The sequence below is a fragment of the Symphalangus syndactylus genome, chromosome 20 (assembly GCF_028878055.3).
Source record: "Symphalangus syndactylus isolate Jambi chromosome 20, NHGRI_mSymSyn1-v2.1_pri, whole genome shotgun sequence".
NCBI classification, from domain to species: domain Eukaryota; kingdom Metazoa; phylum Chordata; class Mammalia; order Primates; family Hylobatidae; genus Symphalangus; species Symphalangus syndactylus.
This window is the reverse complement of record NC_072442.2, coordinates 50,007,815-50,025,308: the sequence shown is the minus strand read 5'-3', so window position 1 is coordinate 50,025,308 and position 17,494 is coordinate 50,007,815. Positions and strand designations below refer to the sequence as shown.

Below are 17,494 nucleotides of genomic sequence, written 5' to 3'. Positions count from 1 at the left end.
GCAATCTCGGCTCACTGCAAGCTCCGCCTCCCGGGTTCACGCCATTCTCCTGCCTCAGCCTCTCCAAGTAGCTGGGACTACAGGTGCCCGCCACCACGCCCGGCTAATTTTTTGTATTTTTAGTAGAGACGGGATTTCACCGTGTTAGCCAGGATGACCTCGATCTCCCGACTCGTGATCCACCCGCCTCAGCCTCCCAAAGTGCTGGGATTACAGGCGTAAGCCACTGCGCCCGACCCTATAAACATTTGTGTACATGTTTTTGTGTGGACGTGTTTGCAGCTCTCTTGACTATAGCCCCAAGAGTTGAATTGCTGCTGGATCACATGGTAACTCTATTTTTAATTTTGGGGACCTGCCAACTATTTTCAAAGTGGCTGTATCATTTTACAGTGCCATAGTAGCATATGGGCATTCCTGTTTCTCTACATCCTCGTCAATACTTATTGTCTGTCCTTTTGGTTATAGTTATCCTAGTGGGTATGAAGTGGTATCTCATTGTAGTTTTGATTTGCAATTCCCTAATGACTAATGATGTTGAGCATCTTTTCATGTGCTTGGGGTCATTTTTTTTTTTATCTTCTTAGGGGAAATAATCTGCTCAAATCCTTTTTTTTTTTTTTTTAAGATGGAGTCTCATTCACTCTATTGCCCAGGCTAGAGTGCAGTGACGCAATCTCGGCTCACTGCAACCTCTGCCTCCTGGGAACAAGCGATTCTCCTGCCTCAGCCTCCTGAGCTCCTGAGTATCTGGGATTACAGGCGTGTGCCACCGCCCAGCTAATTTTTTGTATTTTTAGCTGAGATGGGGTTTCACCGTATTGGCCGGGCTGGTCTTGGAACTCCTGACCTTAAGTGATCCTCCTGCCTCAGGCTCCCCAAGTGCTGGGATTACAGGCGTGAGCCACCACGCCTGGCCCCTTTGCCAGTTCTATAAAATGGTTGTGTTTTTGTCGTTGAGTTGTAATAGTTCTTTATATATTCAAGATCCTAGACCCTTATCAGATATATGATTTCCAAATATTTTCTCCCATTCTGTGAATTACCTTTCACTTTCCTAATGCTATCCTTTGCAATAAAAACATTTTTAATTTTAATAAAGTCCAATTTATCTATTTTTGTTATTTTGTTGCTTGTGCTTTTGTGGTTTTGAAAACAGAATGCACAAATACCTGTTTTGGCTTCAGTGCCTGGGACATGGTGGTCCTCTTCCCAGGTCAGCGGCCAGGCCACTCAGGGTGGAAGACAGTAGGTCCCTTAACCCCTTGGGCTGTTGTGTGCCTGATCTGTTGTCAGGCCCTTCTTCATTAGGTCTAGAAGGTACAGTCATCAGAAGAATAAAAATACTGTCTAGGTAAAAGAAATTTTTAAATATATAATATGAATATATTCTTATTTATACCAGTACAGTTTCAAAATATAATTTTTTTTTTATGGAGGAAGAGGTCTACAAAGGCAAAAATGCCTATGGTTGTGAGTCATAATACAACCATGTCAGCCAGGTGTGGTGGCTCATGCCTATAATCCCAGCACTTTGGGAGGCCAAGGCGTGCAAATCGCTTGAGCTCAGGAGTTGGAGACCAGCCTGGGCAATGTGGCGAGACCCATCCCTACAAAAATTACCAAAATTAGCCGGATGTGGTGGTGCATGCCTATAGTCCCAGCTACTCAAGAGGCTGAGGTGGGAGGATGGCTTGAACCTGGGAGGTAGAGGTTGCAGTGAGCTGTGATCACACCTCTGCGCTCCAGCATGTGCAACAGAACAAGAACCTGTCTCAAAAAAACCCCAAAAACAAAACAACCATGTCCCTTGTAACTGGAGGGGGCCTCCTGCAGGGGATGGAATAGCACAGACTCCTCCACAATGTCCCTGCCTGCCTCCCTTTTGCCCAGCTGCCCACCTTTGTGAGAGGCCAGACTGGGGTGGTGAGGGCAGCACATGGTGGGTGTGGAAGAAAAGGCACTGGGTGCTGCCGCTTGGGTTCACTAAGTCAGCTGAGTTCCAGAGCAGCGATTCAGATGTGGCAGGCCCAGCCAAACCAGACCAACAACTGTCGTTATTATTGTTCAATCATAACTATTGTTTCTTTAAAAACTTTAATTAATTATTATTACTTTTTGAGACACAGTCTTGCCCTGTTGCCCAGGATGGAGTACAGTGGCGTGATCGTGGCTCACTGCAGCCTCAAACTCCTGGCTCAAGCGTCGCTCCCACCTCAGCTTCATGAGTAGTTGGGACCACAGGCATGCAGAGCCGTACCCAGCTATTTTTTATATTTTTTTGTTGTTACTATGTTCTTATTGTGCTCTGCTGGTTAAATGTGCTTTCAAAGGCTAGCTCTTGTTTGATCTTCCTAACAAGCCTATTCAGTGGGTAGATGGGCACATTATTCCCATTATATAGGTGAGGAACATGAGCCTCAGAGCATTTAAGCTATTGAACTGCAGAGAACAGACAGGAACCCCAGTCTTCTGATTTATGCGTTAGTGCACGTTCACTCCCAGGCTGGGGTGTGTCCCAAACCCAGTGGATGGGGGCTGTTGAGTCTGGCTCATCAACTCTCCAAGACTAATGAGATCTGTGGCTACAGGTGGGGGAAATGGAATGGCTGGTGAATCTCATTTCCGATCACCATTGTTATGAAATAGGTGGTTGGCCTGCTGTGCCTGGTGCTGATAACCCTCTGACATGTCTGTTGCCCACCTGCCTCTGCCTTCCTCCTCCCACCGCACCTCCAGCTGCTGAGAAAAACCACTTCCTGAAGTTTATTCCAGCAGACAGCTTTTTTTGTGCAGTTAACGTGTCGCTGTGTTTCGGATCTGCGTTACTTCCCTGGTATTTGAAGGCAGGAGCACTGCAGGTAGGAATGACTGTGTGTCTGTCCTCCTTCAATTCTGCTTGGCTGAGAAGAAGCGAACAACACCATGGGAGAAACAGGGTCCTGGGTGAGTTTGTTAAGCCTGGTGGGAATTCCTGGGGTCCCTTGGTTATGTAGGAGTCAGTCTCTTAATCAGTTATCAAGAAGCCAAAGCAGTGTGGGAACCTTTGCCCCAACCCAATCAAGGAATCCACCAAGGTCAAGGGGAAGAAGCGGGGAGAAAGGAGAGGACCACAAACGAATAAAAACCCATTCAATTTACTATATTGAAAAAGGCAAGGACAGGCATAGTGGCTCATACCTATAATCCCAGCACTTTGGGAGGCTGAGGCTGGAGGATCTTTTGAGACAAGAAGCTGGAGACCAGCCTGGGCAAGACCCTGTCTCTACAAAAAGTAAAAAATTAGCTGTGTGTGGTGGTGCACACCTGTAGTCCCAGCTACTTGGGAGGCTGAGGTGGGAGGATTGCTTGAGCCCAGGAGTTTGAGGCTGCTATGAGCCATGATTGTGCCACTGCACTCCAGCCTAGGAGACAGAGTGAGACCCTGTCTCAAAAAAAAAAAAAAAAAAAAAGATTTTGGCTGGGTGCGGTGGTTCATGTCTGTAATCTCAGCACTTTGGGAAGTTGAGGTGGGCAGATTGCTTATGGTCAGGAGTTTGAGACCAGCCTGGCCAACGTGGTGACACCCCGTCTCTACTAAAAATACAAAAATTATCTGGGCATGGTGGTGCACACCTGTGACCCCAGCTACTCGGGAGGCTGAGGCAGGAGAGTTGCTTGAACCCAGGAGGCAGAGTTTGCAGCAAGCCGAGATCGCGGCACTGCACTCCAGCCTGGGCCATAGAGCAAGACCCTGTATCAAAAAAAAAAAAAAGACGCTAACTGATACATAGACGACAAATAAGCATGTGAAAACATGCTCGATAGTGTTAGTCAATAAGAAAATGCATATTGAAACCATAATAAGATATTACTACACCTCCCACTAGAATGGCTAAAATTAAAGGCCTGCCAAGTGTTGGTGAGGGTGTGGAGCAACTGGGACTCACACACTGCTGATGGGAATGCAAAATGGCATAACCAGTTGGGAAAACAGTTTCTTAAAATATTAAACATCCATACACCTATCGTATAATCCAGCTGCTTCATTCCTAGGTATTTACCAAAGAGAAATAAAAATATATGTCCATACAAAGGTTTGTTCATAGCAGCTTTATCTGTAACAGTGCAAGATTGGAAACAGCCTAAATGTCCATCAGTAGATGAATGGAGAGGCTAGGTGCAGTAGCTCATGCCTGTAATCCCAGGGTTTGGGGAAGCTCAGGCAGGAGGATGGCTTGAGGCCAGGAGGTCAAGACCAGCCTGGGTAACAAGAAAAAACTTGTCTCTAAAAAAAAAAGAAAGAAAGAAAAAATAATAGGTGAATAAATAAACTGTGGTGTATTCATACAATGGACTGCTACTCAGCAGTAAAAAGGAATGAAATATTGATAGACCCACCAACATGACAACATGGAGGAATCTCAAAATAATTACACTGATCAAAAGAAGATAGACCAGGCTGGGCGCAGTGGCTCACGCCTGTAATCCCAGCACTTTGGGAGGCTGAGGCAGATGGATCACGAGGTCAGGAGTTCAAGACCAGCCTGGCCAAGATGGTGAAACCCCATCTCTACTAAAAATACAAAAATTAGCCGGGCGTGGTGGCAGGTGCCTGTAATCCCAGCTACTCCGGAGGCTAAGGCAGAGAATTGCTTGAACCTGGGAGGTGGAGGTTGCAGTGAGCCGAGATTGTGCCACTGTGCTCCAGCCTGGGCGACAGAGAGAGACTCCATCTCAAAAAAAAAAAAAAAGAAAGAAAAAGAAAAAAGACACACCAAAGATAATGATAATAATAATAAAAGGTACATACTGTATGAATCTTTACAAAGTTCCAGAACAAGCAAACTAATCAGAAAGCAGATCAATCCTCGCAGTGGGGAGGGTGCAGAGGGCGAGGGAGACAAAAGGCACAGGAACCTTTTGGGGGTGGTGGATGTGTCTACTTCCTTGATTGTAGAGGTTGTTTCATCGGTATACACATGTCAACACTTTTCTAAGTGTATACTTTAAACATTTGCAGCTTATTGTATGTCAATTATGTAATACTTCATAAAGCTGAACAGAAATTCAATTTCTTAATTAAAATTTTAAAGGTAATACTGCTGGGCATGGTGGCTCCCGCCTGTAATCCCAGCAGTTTGGGAGACCAAGGTGGGTGGATTGCCTGAGGTCAGGAGTTCAAGACCAGTCTGGCCAAAATGGTGAAACCCCATCTCTACTAAAAATACGAAAATTAGCTGGACATGGTGGCACATGCCTGTAGTCCCAGCTACTCGGGAGGCTGAGGCATGAGAATCACTTGAACCTTGGAGGTGGAGGTTGCAGTGAGCTGAGATCGTGCCACTGCACAACAGCCTGGGCAACAGCACAAGACTCCATCTCAAAAAAAAAAAAAAAAAAAGTGAAGGGTAATACAGTCACATGATTTAAAAAACAAAAGTACAGAAAGCGTTACAAAGAAAAGTCTCCAACTGCTCAGTTTCTGCCACCCACCCCTCTGTCACAGATAGTAAGAATCCTTTGCATCCTTACTGACTTTCTACAAGTTAATGTTTACCCTCCCCTACTGATTGTAAAGTATCCTAGTCTACTGTAAATAGCAAGTCAAATAAACAGTAATAACCTTACAGAGTCAAGTAAACCCTGGACAGGCATGCAGTAATCATTTTTGCCTATTTCCAATTTCAGATACCTTTTCTTACATTATGGAAACTATCTGTTCATATTCTTTGCCTATTTTTCTATTGGATTGTTGGTCTTTTCTTTTTCTTCTTCTATTTTATTTTCTTTCTTTTAATCAGGCAGCCTCCCAAGCCAGAGTAGCTTAGACAGACTCCCAATATTTTTCTTCTTAATTTATGAGTGTTCTTCACATACTAGGGAGGTTAGCTCTTTGTCCATGATGTGAGTTGCAAACATTTTTTCCAGTTAGTAGTTTTTCTCCTGACTAATTTTTTTTTTTTTTGGCAAAGCAGAACTTTTTTTTTTTTCATAAAGTACAATTTATCAATCAATTTTATGGCTTCTGGATTTTAAGTTTTAGTTAAACCAGCCTCTGCCATTCAAGGTTGTAAGGACTTCTTTTCTTCTTTTGTGTTTTCTTCTAGAACTCTTTTTTTTTTTTTTTTTGAGACAGGATCTCGCTCTGTCGCCCAGGCTGGATGCAGTGGCGCTATCTTGGCTCACTGCAAGCTCCGCCTCCCGGGTTCACGCCATTCTCCTGCCTCAGCCTCAAGAGTAGCTGGGACTACAGGTGCCCACCACCGCGCCCAGCTAAGTTTTTTTTTTTGTATTTTTAGTAGAGACGGTGTTTCACTATGTTAGCCAGGATGGTCTCGATCTCCTGACCTCATGATCCACCCGCCTCGGCCTCCCAAAGTGCTGGGATTACAGGCGTGAGCCATCGCGCCCGTCCTTTTTTTTTGCGAGACAGAGTCTTGCTCTGTTGCCCAGGCTGAAGTGCAGTGGCACAATCTTGGCTCATTGCAACCTCTGCCTCCCAGGTTCAAGTGATTCTCCTGCCTCAGCTTCCCAAGTAGCTGGGACTACAGGCATGTGCCACTACGCCTAGCTAATTTTTGTATTTTTTAGTAGAGACGGGGTTTCACTATATGTGGGCCAGGCTGGCCTTGAACTCCTGACCTCAGGTGATCTGCCTACCTCGGCCTCCCAAAGGGCTGGGATTACAAGCACCAGCCACTGCGCCTGGCCTCTTCTAGAACTTTTATGGGTTTATTTGTACATTCATATCATTGGTCCATTTGGAATATATTCCGGTACATAGTGTGAATTATGGGATACAATTTTTCAATTTTCTAAAAAAAAAAACATTTATTTTTGAAATAAAGCTTTATTTTATCATGGTATCCTGAAAATATTAGAATCATTTATGAAGCAATTGCCACATTTTAGAAATTTACTTTGGAACTTGGAGGCGCGGGGTCTGGGGTCTTTGCATTTATCACTATCATTTGAATGTCGCTCTGCAAAAGGTGCTTACTTTGCAATATTGAAAAGTTACCATTGAAGCCAAAATTTATTTTATTAATCATGGTGTTGGTGGGGCGCGGTGGCTCACGCCTGTAATCCCAGCACTTTGGGAGGCCAAGGTGGGCGGATCACGAGGTCAGGAGATCAAGACCATCCTGGCTAACATGGTGAAACACCGTCTCTACTAAAAATACAAAAATTAGCCGGGCATGGTGGCAGGCGCCTGTAGTCCCAGCTACTTGGGAGGCTGAGACAGGAGAATGGCGTGAACCCAGGAGGCGGAGCTTGCAGTGAGCCGAGATCGCACCACTGCACTCTAGCTTGGGTGACAGAGTGAGACTCCGTCTCAAAAAAAAAAAAAAAAACCATGGTGTTTCCATGTTTGTTCCAACATCAAAATTTGGTAGATGGGTGAGGGTAATTTCCAGTAGACTGCCAAAGAAGATAGCTTATAGTGGGGAATGGGGAGCACAGAACAGCAAATAACACAACGGAAAACGTTTCTTTAGAAATAAATGGGTAAAGTGTGTATTGCTGTTCAAGGCTCTTATCAAAACTTCCACTGAACCGCAGGTCAGAGAGGAACTGTTTTCTAGCTGGAAGCCATTACTTCTTGGTTCTTGCCCTGAGGTAAAGGAATCTGGTTTCGATTGTGGCCAGTTTGTATCTGTCTTAGCTTTACCATGGGGAAGTCCTAGAGTGTGGCATTTCAGAAACAACATGGCACCCTCAAGGCAGTGATCATCTGATTCAGACAATACAGTAGCTTGTCTTCATCCATATAGACAATCATCCATTGCACTAATGGTTTTTCATCATCTACTAGGTTCCAGGCACTGCCCCTGTCATCAAGGAGATTGCAGTCCATTTGGGGGAGGACAAGCCATTATGACACATCGTGTAATAAAAGTGTCCAGCTGGGCGCAATGGCTCATGCCTGTAATCCCAGCACTTTGGGAGGCCGAGGCGGGTGGATAACGAGGTCAGGAGATGGAGACCATCCTGGCTAACACGGTGAAACCCCGTCTCTACTAAAAACACAAAAAATTAGCCAGGCGTGGTGGGGGGCTCCTGTAGTCCCAGCTACTTGGGAGGCTGAGGCAGGAGAATGGTGTGAACCCTAGAGGCAGAGCTTGCAGTGAGCCAAGATCGCGCCCCTGCACTGGAGTGCAGTTGCCTGGGCAACAGAGCGAGACTCCATCTCAAAAAAAAAAAAAAAAGGGTCCGACATCTGGGCCTGGTGGCTCACACCTGTGATCCCAGCACTTTGGGAGGCCAAGATGGGTGATCTCCTGAGGTCAGGAGTTCAAGACCAGCCTGGCTAACATGGTGAAACCCCGTCTCTACTAAAAATACAAAAATTATCCGGGCATGGTGGCGCATGCCTGTAATTCTAGCTACTCGGGAGGCTGAGGTAGGAGAATCGCCTGAACCTGTGAGGTGGAGGTTGCGGTGAGCCAAGATCACGCCACTGCACTCCAGCCTGGGCGACAGAGCAAGACTCTGTCTCAAAAAAAAAAAAAAAAAAGAGTGTCTGACAGAGGGAAAACCAGGGAGGTGAGGGGGTTGCAGAGGAAGGGCAGCTCAGTCTGGGGAAGACAAGGAAAAATTCTGGAGAAATGGATTCCTGAACTGAGTTAGGAAGGATGGGTAGGAATTTGCTTGGAAAGAAGTGGGGAGGGCATTCCAAGTATGGAAGCAGCCCCGACAAAGGCACAGACAGATGAAGAGTGCTGGGAACTAGAAATTCTAGCAGCCATAATATAGGTGCGAGGAAGGAAGTGGTGAGAGACGAGGCTTGAAAGGTAAGCAAAGGCTGTACATGGCAGGCTGTAAATTGACTTTTTCCGGTCTCAAACAGAGAAGCGAAAGGAAATGATGTATATCTTCTTTTTTTTTTTGAGACAGTGTTTCACTCTTGTTGCCCAGGTTGGAGTAAAATGGCGTGATCTCGGCTCACCGCAACCTCCACCTCCCAGGTTCAAGCGATTCTCCTGCCTCAGCCTACTGAGTAGCTGGGATTACAGGCATGAGCCACCACACCCGATTAATTTTTGTATTTTTAGTAAGGACGGGTTTCTCCATGTTGGTCAGGCTGGTCTCGAACTCCTGACCTCAGGTGATCCACCTGCCTTGGCCTCCCAAAGTGCTGGGATTACAGGCATGAGCCACATGCCCAGCAAAAAAGATGTATATCTTAGAAAGCTCCCGCATAGTGGCCTAGTAGAGTACGCATTTGTTTAGGGGTGCTGGCTGGAGAGGGGCCTCTCATAGAGCTGCGTACGTCATCCACACCAAAGGCCGGGGAGAGCTTTCTAGTTCTGTTACCAGATGGTGCCGCGCAGCTCCAGGCCGTTGGTGCCATGAACAAAGAACTGGACATGACACACGTACAAATAGCAAAGCAGCAAATGATTTATTAAGCACAGCGACACTCTCAGAGAGGGGTGAGTGGGCTGACCTGTGAGTGGTTATCAGCGCCAGTTTGTTATATTTCATGGCCTTTTACATGTTTTTCCTCACTTGCTTAACATCACTTGCCTTTCTCTCATTGTGCCTTAACCCTACTTTATTTCTTGTAAGCTAGTTGTTCAACCTTGTTTACCCCCACTTTACCTCTTCTGACCAAATTGCCCATCTTTACTTTTATTTTTTGTGACCGAATAGCTACTGGAAGTCCTTCCAACTTACTTCTCTTACCTTCCATTTCCCAACTTACTGCTTACTCCCTTATGTATTATATTACTTTCTGTGGCAATATTTGATTGATGTTTTAAACTACAGACTATAGGCCGGGCACAGTGGCTCACGCCTGTAATCCCAGCACTTTGGGAGGCCGAGGCGGGCGGATCACGAGGTCAGGAGATCGAGGAGATCGAGACCATCCTGGCTAACATGGTGAAACCTCATCTCTACTAAAAATACAAAAAAAATTAGCTGGGCGTGGTGGCGGGCACCTGTAGTCCCAGCTACTCGGGAGGCTGAGGTAGGAGAATGGCATGAACCCGGGAGGCAGAGCTTGCAGTGAGCCAAGATGGCGCCACTGCACTCCAGCCTGGGCGACAGAGTGAGACTCTGTCTCAAAAAAATAAATAAATAAATAAAATAAATAAATTACAGACTATAAAGAAACACCATAAAATATTAAGACAGTCTGAGAGATTTTGATGTCTTATTAATATCCACATGGTTTGCTTCTTTTCCAAAGCATCTCATAACTTTTGACTCTAACAAGTCAGATTTTTAGAAACTGATGCAAAGGTCAGATTCTAGTAGTTTCTTTTCTTTATTTTTTTTTTTTTGAGGTGCAGTTTCACTTCTGTTGCCTAGGCTGGAGTGTAGTGGTGCAATCTCGGCTCACTGCAACCTCCGCCTTCTGAGTTCTCCTGCCTCAGCCTCCTGAGTAGCTGGGATTACAGGTGCACGCCTTCATGCCCGGCTAAGGCTAATTTTTGTATTTTTAGTAGAGACAGGTTTCTCCCTGTTGGCCAGGTTGGTCTTGAACTCCTGACCCCAAGTCATCCGCCCGCCTTGGCCTCCCAAAGTGCTAGGATTACAGGCATGAGCCACCGTGCTCAGCCACATTCAAGTATTTTCTACCATCAAAATATCTATTACCCAATGAAAAGTCCAAAGGCCAATCTTTTCTTTTTTTTTTTTTTTTTGAGACAAAGTCTTGCTCTGTCACCCCAGGCTGGAGTGCAGTGGTTTGATCTCGGCTCACTGCAACCTCCACCTCCCAGGTTCAAGTGATTCTCCTGCCTCAGCCTCTCGGGTAGGTGGGATTATAGGCGTGTGCCACTGCGCCTGGCTAATTTTTGTATTTTTATTGGAGACAAGGTTTCACCATGTTGGCCAGGCTGGTCTGAAACTCCTGACCTCAGGCAATCCTCCCGCCTTGGCCTCTCAAAGTGCTGGGATTACAGGCATGAGCCATGACTTCTGGCCCCAAAGGTCAATCTTAAAGCTACAAGGTATCTTTTAAAAGGAGTAGGAATAACATATTTTGAGGCTTGATGGAGTAGGAATAGTGTATTTTTAGGCTTGAAGCCATCTTCTAAAGGGTACGATATTGGGTTAACATGTCACTCCTTATTGGCATGGAAGAAGTTAATTCTATTCTTTTTTTTTTTTTTTTTTGAGATGGAGTCTCACTCTGTTGCCCAGGCTGGAGTTCAATGGTGCAATCTCAGCTCACTGCTCTGCCTCCCAGGTTCAAGCGATTCTTCTGCCTCAGCCTCCTGAGTAGCTGGGATTACAGGCACACACCACCACGCCTGGCTAATTTTTGTATATTTTTTTTTTTTTTTTTTTTTAGTAGAGGTGGAGTTTCACCATGTTGGTCAGGCTGGTCTCAAACCCCTAACCTCATGATCTGCCCGCCTTGGCCTCCCAAAATGCTGGGATTACAGGCATGAGCCACTGCGTCCAGCCATTAATTCTATTCTTACTGCTTACTCCCTTATTTCGTATGTTCTTCTACTATCTTACATCTTTTGCTTTTGCTATTGCTTAAGCTAGCCTACGCCCCAGGGTCCTCTTTCCCCCCTTCTTCCTCTGCTGTTCTCCCGCCTCAGTTCCACTGCGTTCCAAGCTCACCCTGCCCCAGCAGCAGGTCTCTTTGACAAATATGCAATTTTGGGGAAAAGTCAGCCCAAGAAAGGCAGGGGGCCCAGACTTATGCTGTGTGGGAAAAGCCCTCTTTGATGGGGGAAGGGGAGGACCGGAAAAGCAGAGAGATCTTTCTGGATGTCCTGGGAGAGCAGCCCTTTGGGTGGAGGCTGGAGGCAGGGAGGAATCGCCTCACCGTGCCGTGAGAAGGGCCCCCAAACTCAGGCGAGACAGAGGGAGGGTCAAGAACGCCGAGGCAAATGTCACTTGTGCCTTGTTTTTTCCCTAAAGAAACTAAACAAAGCGGCTGCGTTCGGTGGCCCCTCAGGAAGGCCGGTCATTTCCTGAGGAGATATCAGGCCAGCCCAGGCCCCATTGTTCCCGGTTTCCAGCCATGGCTGCCATTACCTGACCAGCGCCACAGCCGGTCTCTCTGCAGGCGCCGGGAGAAGTGACCAGAGGGGTTTCTGCTTTTCACAGGGCGGGTTTCTCAACGGTGACTTGTGGGCAGTGCCTTCTGCTGAGCGAGTCATGGCCCGAAGGCAGAACTAACTGTGTGTGCAGTCTTCACTCTCAGGATGCAGCCGAGGTGGGCCCAAGGGGCCACGATGTGGCTTGGAGTCCTGCTGACCCTTCTGCTCTGTGAGTGTTTACTCTGTTTCCACATCACTTTAACTCCATGAGCATCGAAGCTTCTGGAATCAACATGTTTCTTCTGTTTCTTGCAGGTTCAAGCCTTGAGGGTCAAGAAAACTGTAAGTCTGATGTTTCCACTGTAACAGATGTTTCTACCTGGCTTCCTCCTTTCTCTTCTGTGATGCCTAAAACGCATGTCAAATTGCTGGGGTTTGATACTTCTAACAATTAAGGAAAAGATTCCAATTGAGAACTAAAGTTTATCCCATGTGGACATTTTTAGAAAGGCTTAGATCTAAGCCAAGTTCTGGTCAGTGTGTTTTAGAAGTAGCATATGTTTCCTTGGCTGGTCTGAAGGTAGTGGGTTATCTTGATGAATTGTTTAGTCAGTTACAGATCAAACTCCATGTTCTTTTCTCTGTTCTCACTACTACTCTTGACTAGTCTAAAAATATATTAGGTTGTTGCAAAGTAATTGTGGTTTTTGCCATTACTTTTTTTAAAAATGGCAAAAAACACAATTATAAGTAGCACACATTTTCCTTTTTTTCTTTTTTTTTTGAGACAGAGTCTCTGTTACCCAGGCTGGAGTGCAGTGGTGCAATCCCGGCTCTCTGCAACCTCTGCCTCCTGGGTTCAAGGATTCTCCTATCTCAGCCTCCTAAGTAGCTGGAATTAGAGGCGCATGCCACCAGGCCCGGCTAATTTTTGTATTTTTAGTAGAAACAGGGTTTCACCATGTTGGCCAGGCTGGTCTCAAACTCCTGACCTCAGGTGATCCGCCGGCCTCCACCTCCCAAAGTGCTGGGATTACAGGTGTGAGCCACCATGCCCGGCCTCACATTTTCTAGATTCCAGTGCATTGCTATTTTTTGGGATGGGGAGGTGATTTTTTTTTTTTTTAATGAACAATTCCATAATTAGTTTTTTGTTGTTTTACCATAATGGCTTATTTGAATATTGTAACCTATCCCCAACTGTTTTTATTTGCAAATGAGATATAATTGATTTGTTAGACATATGAAGACAGATCCTAGTTTAAATTGTTGCTACTTTTTTTACTCCTAAATGATAAAAATCACACACTGGAGCTCATTTTCCATTCACCTGTGAGGCTACAAGTATATCTGTAATATTTTGTGCTTGCACAAAGGGAAGGGGGGTGCTGCCTATCTTTGAGGCCTGGTTTATCTTCCACTTTATAGCTAATTTTGAACCTTTGTCTTGAGATGAGAGGGTTTTGTTCTGCTTCTTCTGGGACCACATGAATGAGGGGGCTCAGTAGTGTCCCGGGGCTGTGAATAGAGGGAGAGCCCACAGAACGCTATTTCCTTGTCAGAAGTCACTGCAATAAGCAAAGAATGGAGGTGACTGGGTTGCAGGCAAATTGCACAGCTCTTTGGAGGTGAAGTCCATGGGCAAGGCTAGCTGGTGAGTCAAGCCTTGGAGCAGTGGCCCCAGGCTGGGGAGGGCTGGTTGGCCACTGGCAAAGCCACTCTGCCAGGCTTCTCTGCTCAACTGTACGGTGCTTCCTTGGGCATTTGATCCCCATGGCAACCCACGGAGGCAGGATATCCATAATCTTCATAATTATCCTGCTGGACTGATGGTGTCACCGAGCCTCAGAAATAACCGATTTTACCAGCCATGTTGGCTCACACCTGTAATCCCAGCACTTTGGGAGGCCAAGGTGGTCGAATCACTTGAAGCCAGGAGTTCAAAACCAGCCTGGCCAAAATAGTGAAACCCCATCTCTACTAAAAATACAAAAAATTAGCTAGACATGGTGGCACATGCCTGTAATCCCAGCTACTCGGGAGGCAGGGGCATGAGAATTGCTTGAACCCAGGAGGCAGAGGTTCGGTGAGCCAGGATTGCGCCACTGCACTCCAGCCTGGGCAACGGAGCGGGACTTTGTCTCAGAAAAAAAAAGAAAGAAAGAAATAACTGATTTGTCCATGAGACAGGCAGTTGGGCGGGCACTGGGACTGGAACTTCCACTCTCTGAAGCCGCACCATTTGTCTGGAGCCATAGGCCTGGCTCAAGTCTTTTAGACCAGTTTTACTTAAGCTCTTTGAGCTATTTTCCCAATCTAACGTGGGGATGATAAGAGAACTTCGTGGGCATGAAGTGGGTATAAGGTTGAGACTGCATAAAAGGAGGTGATTTATTGGCCCACGCCTCACGGTGATTGATAAATGACAATGGTGTTTACTACATGGTCCTGGCCCACCTTTACAACTGTGGCTCCTGCCCCACCCACTCTCCCTTTGTCCACTCCAGCCCTGGTACCCTCCCAGACTACACCCTTTGGGCCAGACCCTACCCTGCAGACAATCACGCTTTGGGGTCCCTCTTTTTCTTACCTGCAACATCCTGTTTCCCAATACTGTGGTGCTCTCCCCTCTCCCCCTCCACCCCACATGGAAGTCAATTGCTTCCTCCTTTGGGTTCCTAGAGAATGAATGTTCTTTGTACCTTCAGGGAAGACATTGGAACTGCAGAACGTGGCACAGGGAGGACTCTCCCACTGCCTCCTCAGGCCTCTGCCTTGTTTTACACTCAAGGAAACAGACCCGGAGGCCACAAGGCACTGAGCGAGCAGGGTGAACACTTGGGGTGGGCAGGGCGGCAGCTGGAACCAGGTCTCCATTCCTTAGGCCCCCCAAGGCCAGCATTTGCAGTGCGTGGCCTGCAGGCTTGCTCTGCGTCTCCCGCTCTGCGGCTACCGTCCTGGGACAGCCTCAGCTCTTTCCCTTCCTTCCATCTCAGGCCTCTTTGTTCCCTTCCAGCCCCGCACATCACTGCAGCTGTCTGGCCTCAGGAGGTGACCGCTGCTCCATCTTCACCTAGTAAACAGTCATCTGGAGGGAACTCCCTCAACTTCCCTCCTGGGCCTGGCTGCGGGCTTATCAGCCTCCCCACCTATCCTCTCCGCTTCCCTCCCGGCCTCGAGGACGCATGCACCCTGCTTCTCAGCTGATGGGGGCCAGCCAGGCACCTAGGCTGAGACCCTCCCTCACTCCCAGGACCCCACGCCTAGGTGCATTCATGTCCCTCTCCCCTACCACCACTTCTAGAATCTCTATTTCTGCTTCTGGCTCTGTTCTCTCAGTGAATGGGAACTCTTTTTTTAGGAAAAAGAAAAATCACACGCAGACACCCACCCCCACTGTTTATCTTGTGCCCCCCTCATCTGGCCTTTCTAGTTTCCTTTCTCAATTGAACCTCTCTGAAAGTTAGTTTATAATCTGTGCCTACCCCCCTCACCTCTCAGACACGCCTCACCTCCCAGCAGCCTGGCCGCAGGCCCCACTTCTCCGGCTGTTGGGTCTCCTCTTGCTGAGGGGTCACCAAGGACCACCTGATGCCAAATGCAACGGACCTCTGCGTCCAGCCCTCGGCTCCCTGTACCCCTCTCCTGCCTTTGACTTTTGATCGTGCCCCAAAGCCTCCCTCCTTGACCTTCTCCATCCTCTACCCTGCTTTGTCTCCTCCCTCTCTAACAAACCCTCCTCCTTCTCCCCCAGGGCTGCCTTTGGACTTACTTTGTCTTTTCCTGGAGTCTGAACCCCGTCCTGGTCTCTGCAGGCTCCTGGTCTTATCCTCCCTGGAGACCAGCTCCCCTTTCAACACCTCCACATTCCCCCCTCCCCTAAATCCACACTCCTCCCACCTTCACAATCCAGCCCTGGCCTCTGCCCTGAGCCTCCAGTTAACACAGGCAAACCTTTGATGTCTCCTCCCGGTCCTCCTACTGGCCCCTTGCATGCAGCTGCACCACCATCACTTTGTCTTCCTTCCTTATCTTTTTCTGTTTTTGTTTGTTTGTTTGTTTATTTGTTTTTGTAGAGACTGGGGTCTCATTCTGTTGCCCAGGCTGGTCTCGAACTCCTGGACTTAAGCAATCCTTCTGCCTTGGCCTCCCAAAGCGCTGGGATAACAGACATGAGCCACCACACCCAGCTGCGTGTGGCATTTTCTATTTTAGTTTGGTGGCACACACATCCGCCTGGGAATCTAATCCAGGAAGTTTATCTTCCATTCTTTCAACTCCATATCCAATCAAACAAAATCTTTTTTTAAATTGTGGTAAAATACAAATAATATAACATTTATTATTAATGACATTTAGTACATTCATAGTGTTGTGCAAACATCACCATTGTCTAGGTCTAGAACATTTTCTTTCTTTTTCTTTTCTTTTCTTTTCTTTCCTTTTTTTTTTTTTTTTTTTTTGAGACAGAGTCTCACTCTTGTTGCCCAGGCTGGAGTGCAGTGGTTGGATCTCAGGTCACTGCAACTTTCACCTCCCAAATTCAAGCAATTCTCCTGCCTTTCTTGAGTAGCTGCAATTACAGGCATGCACCACCATGCCCGGCTAATTTTTGTATTTTCAGTAGAGACGAGGTTTTGCCATGTTGGCCAGGCTGTTCTCAAACTCCTCACCTTAAGTGAACCACCTGTCTTGGCCTCCCGAAGTGCTGGGATTCATTCTAGAACATTTTCAACACCCCAGAAACAAGTCCTGTTGAGTCCACTCAAGAGATCCCCAGCCTATCCTTCCCTCATCCCCACTGCACCTGCCTAGCTCAGGCCTCATCAGCTTTCACCTGAACCACTTCCAGGCTGTTTACTGGCCTCGGGTGCTGTCACATCCCTCCTGACACCCTCAGGACAGGGCCCAGCTTGTCAGCACAGCAGGCCGGCCCTCCATTCTGGCACCACAGACCCAGCCACCTGGCCTCTCTAGCTCCACACTCTGGTTTCTGTAATGGGCCATGCCCAGAATGCACTGATTTCTCACACCCCTGTGTCCTGGTACACGCTGTTCTCCTACCTGGAGCACCCCACTGCCTGTCCTTGGCCTGGCAGGCTCAGTTCAGTGGTCATTTCTTTCAGACTCCTTGACGTCTCCTGGGCAGCCCTTCCTCTTGGTGCTTACTGGTATCACTGGAGTCCAGCTATGTGGCCCCACCAACCTTTGCTGTTTGGGACAGCAAGGATGATTTCTTATTTACTCTGTCAGCCCAGCACCTGGCCCAGGTGCTTGAGACATGTCTCATGGATGGGAACTTGAACTGAACTTGGAGATGCTTGAGATTCGGGTAGGAAGATGGCTCAGTGTGCTCTCTGATGAGCACAGAAGTTCATCAGGGACTCTGTGCTTCGTGGCTTCCAGTAATTTTCCTGACGAGGGCAGCCCCTCCTTCTCCTGCACCCTCCACTTTCTCTCTGAGTCATTTCCAGGTTGAGGGCCAGGTGGCTGGCTGA

General features: G+C 47.2%; 1 protein-coding gene across 6 annotated transcripts in view; it reads left to right on the top strand.

The window, feature by feature from the left end:
* The window catches only part of PECAM1 (platelet and endothelial cell adhesion molecule 1), a 91,876-nt gene that overhangs the window by 12,403 nt on the left and 61,979 nt on the right, over positions 1-17,494 (top strand). For 2 of the 6 annotated variants that reach the window (XM_055257197.2, XM_063629353.1), the window contains exons 2-3: positions 12,064-12,225; positions 12,312-12,338. In XM_055257197.2, coding sequence (XP_055113172.2) covers positions 12,162-12,225; positions 12,312-12,338 — 91 coding nt within the window. In that variant the 5' untranslated portion in view covers positions 12,064-12,161. Of the gene's footprint in view, positions 1-2,649; positions 2,862-11,698; positions 12,226-12,311; positions 12,339-17,494 lie in introns of those variants that run through there. The other 4 variants (XM_063629352.1, XM_055257200.2, XM_063629351.1 and 1 more) reach the window with 3 other exon arrangements.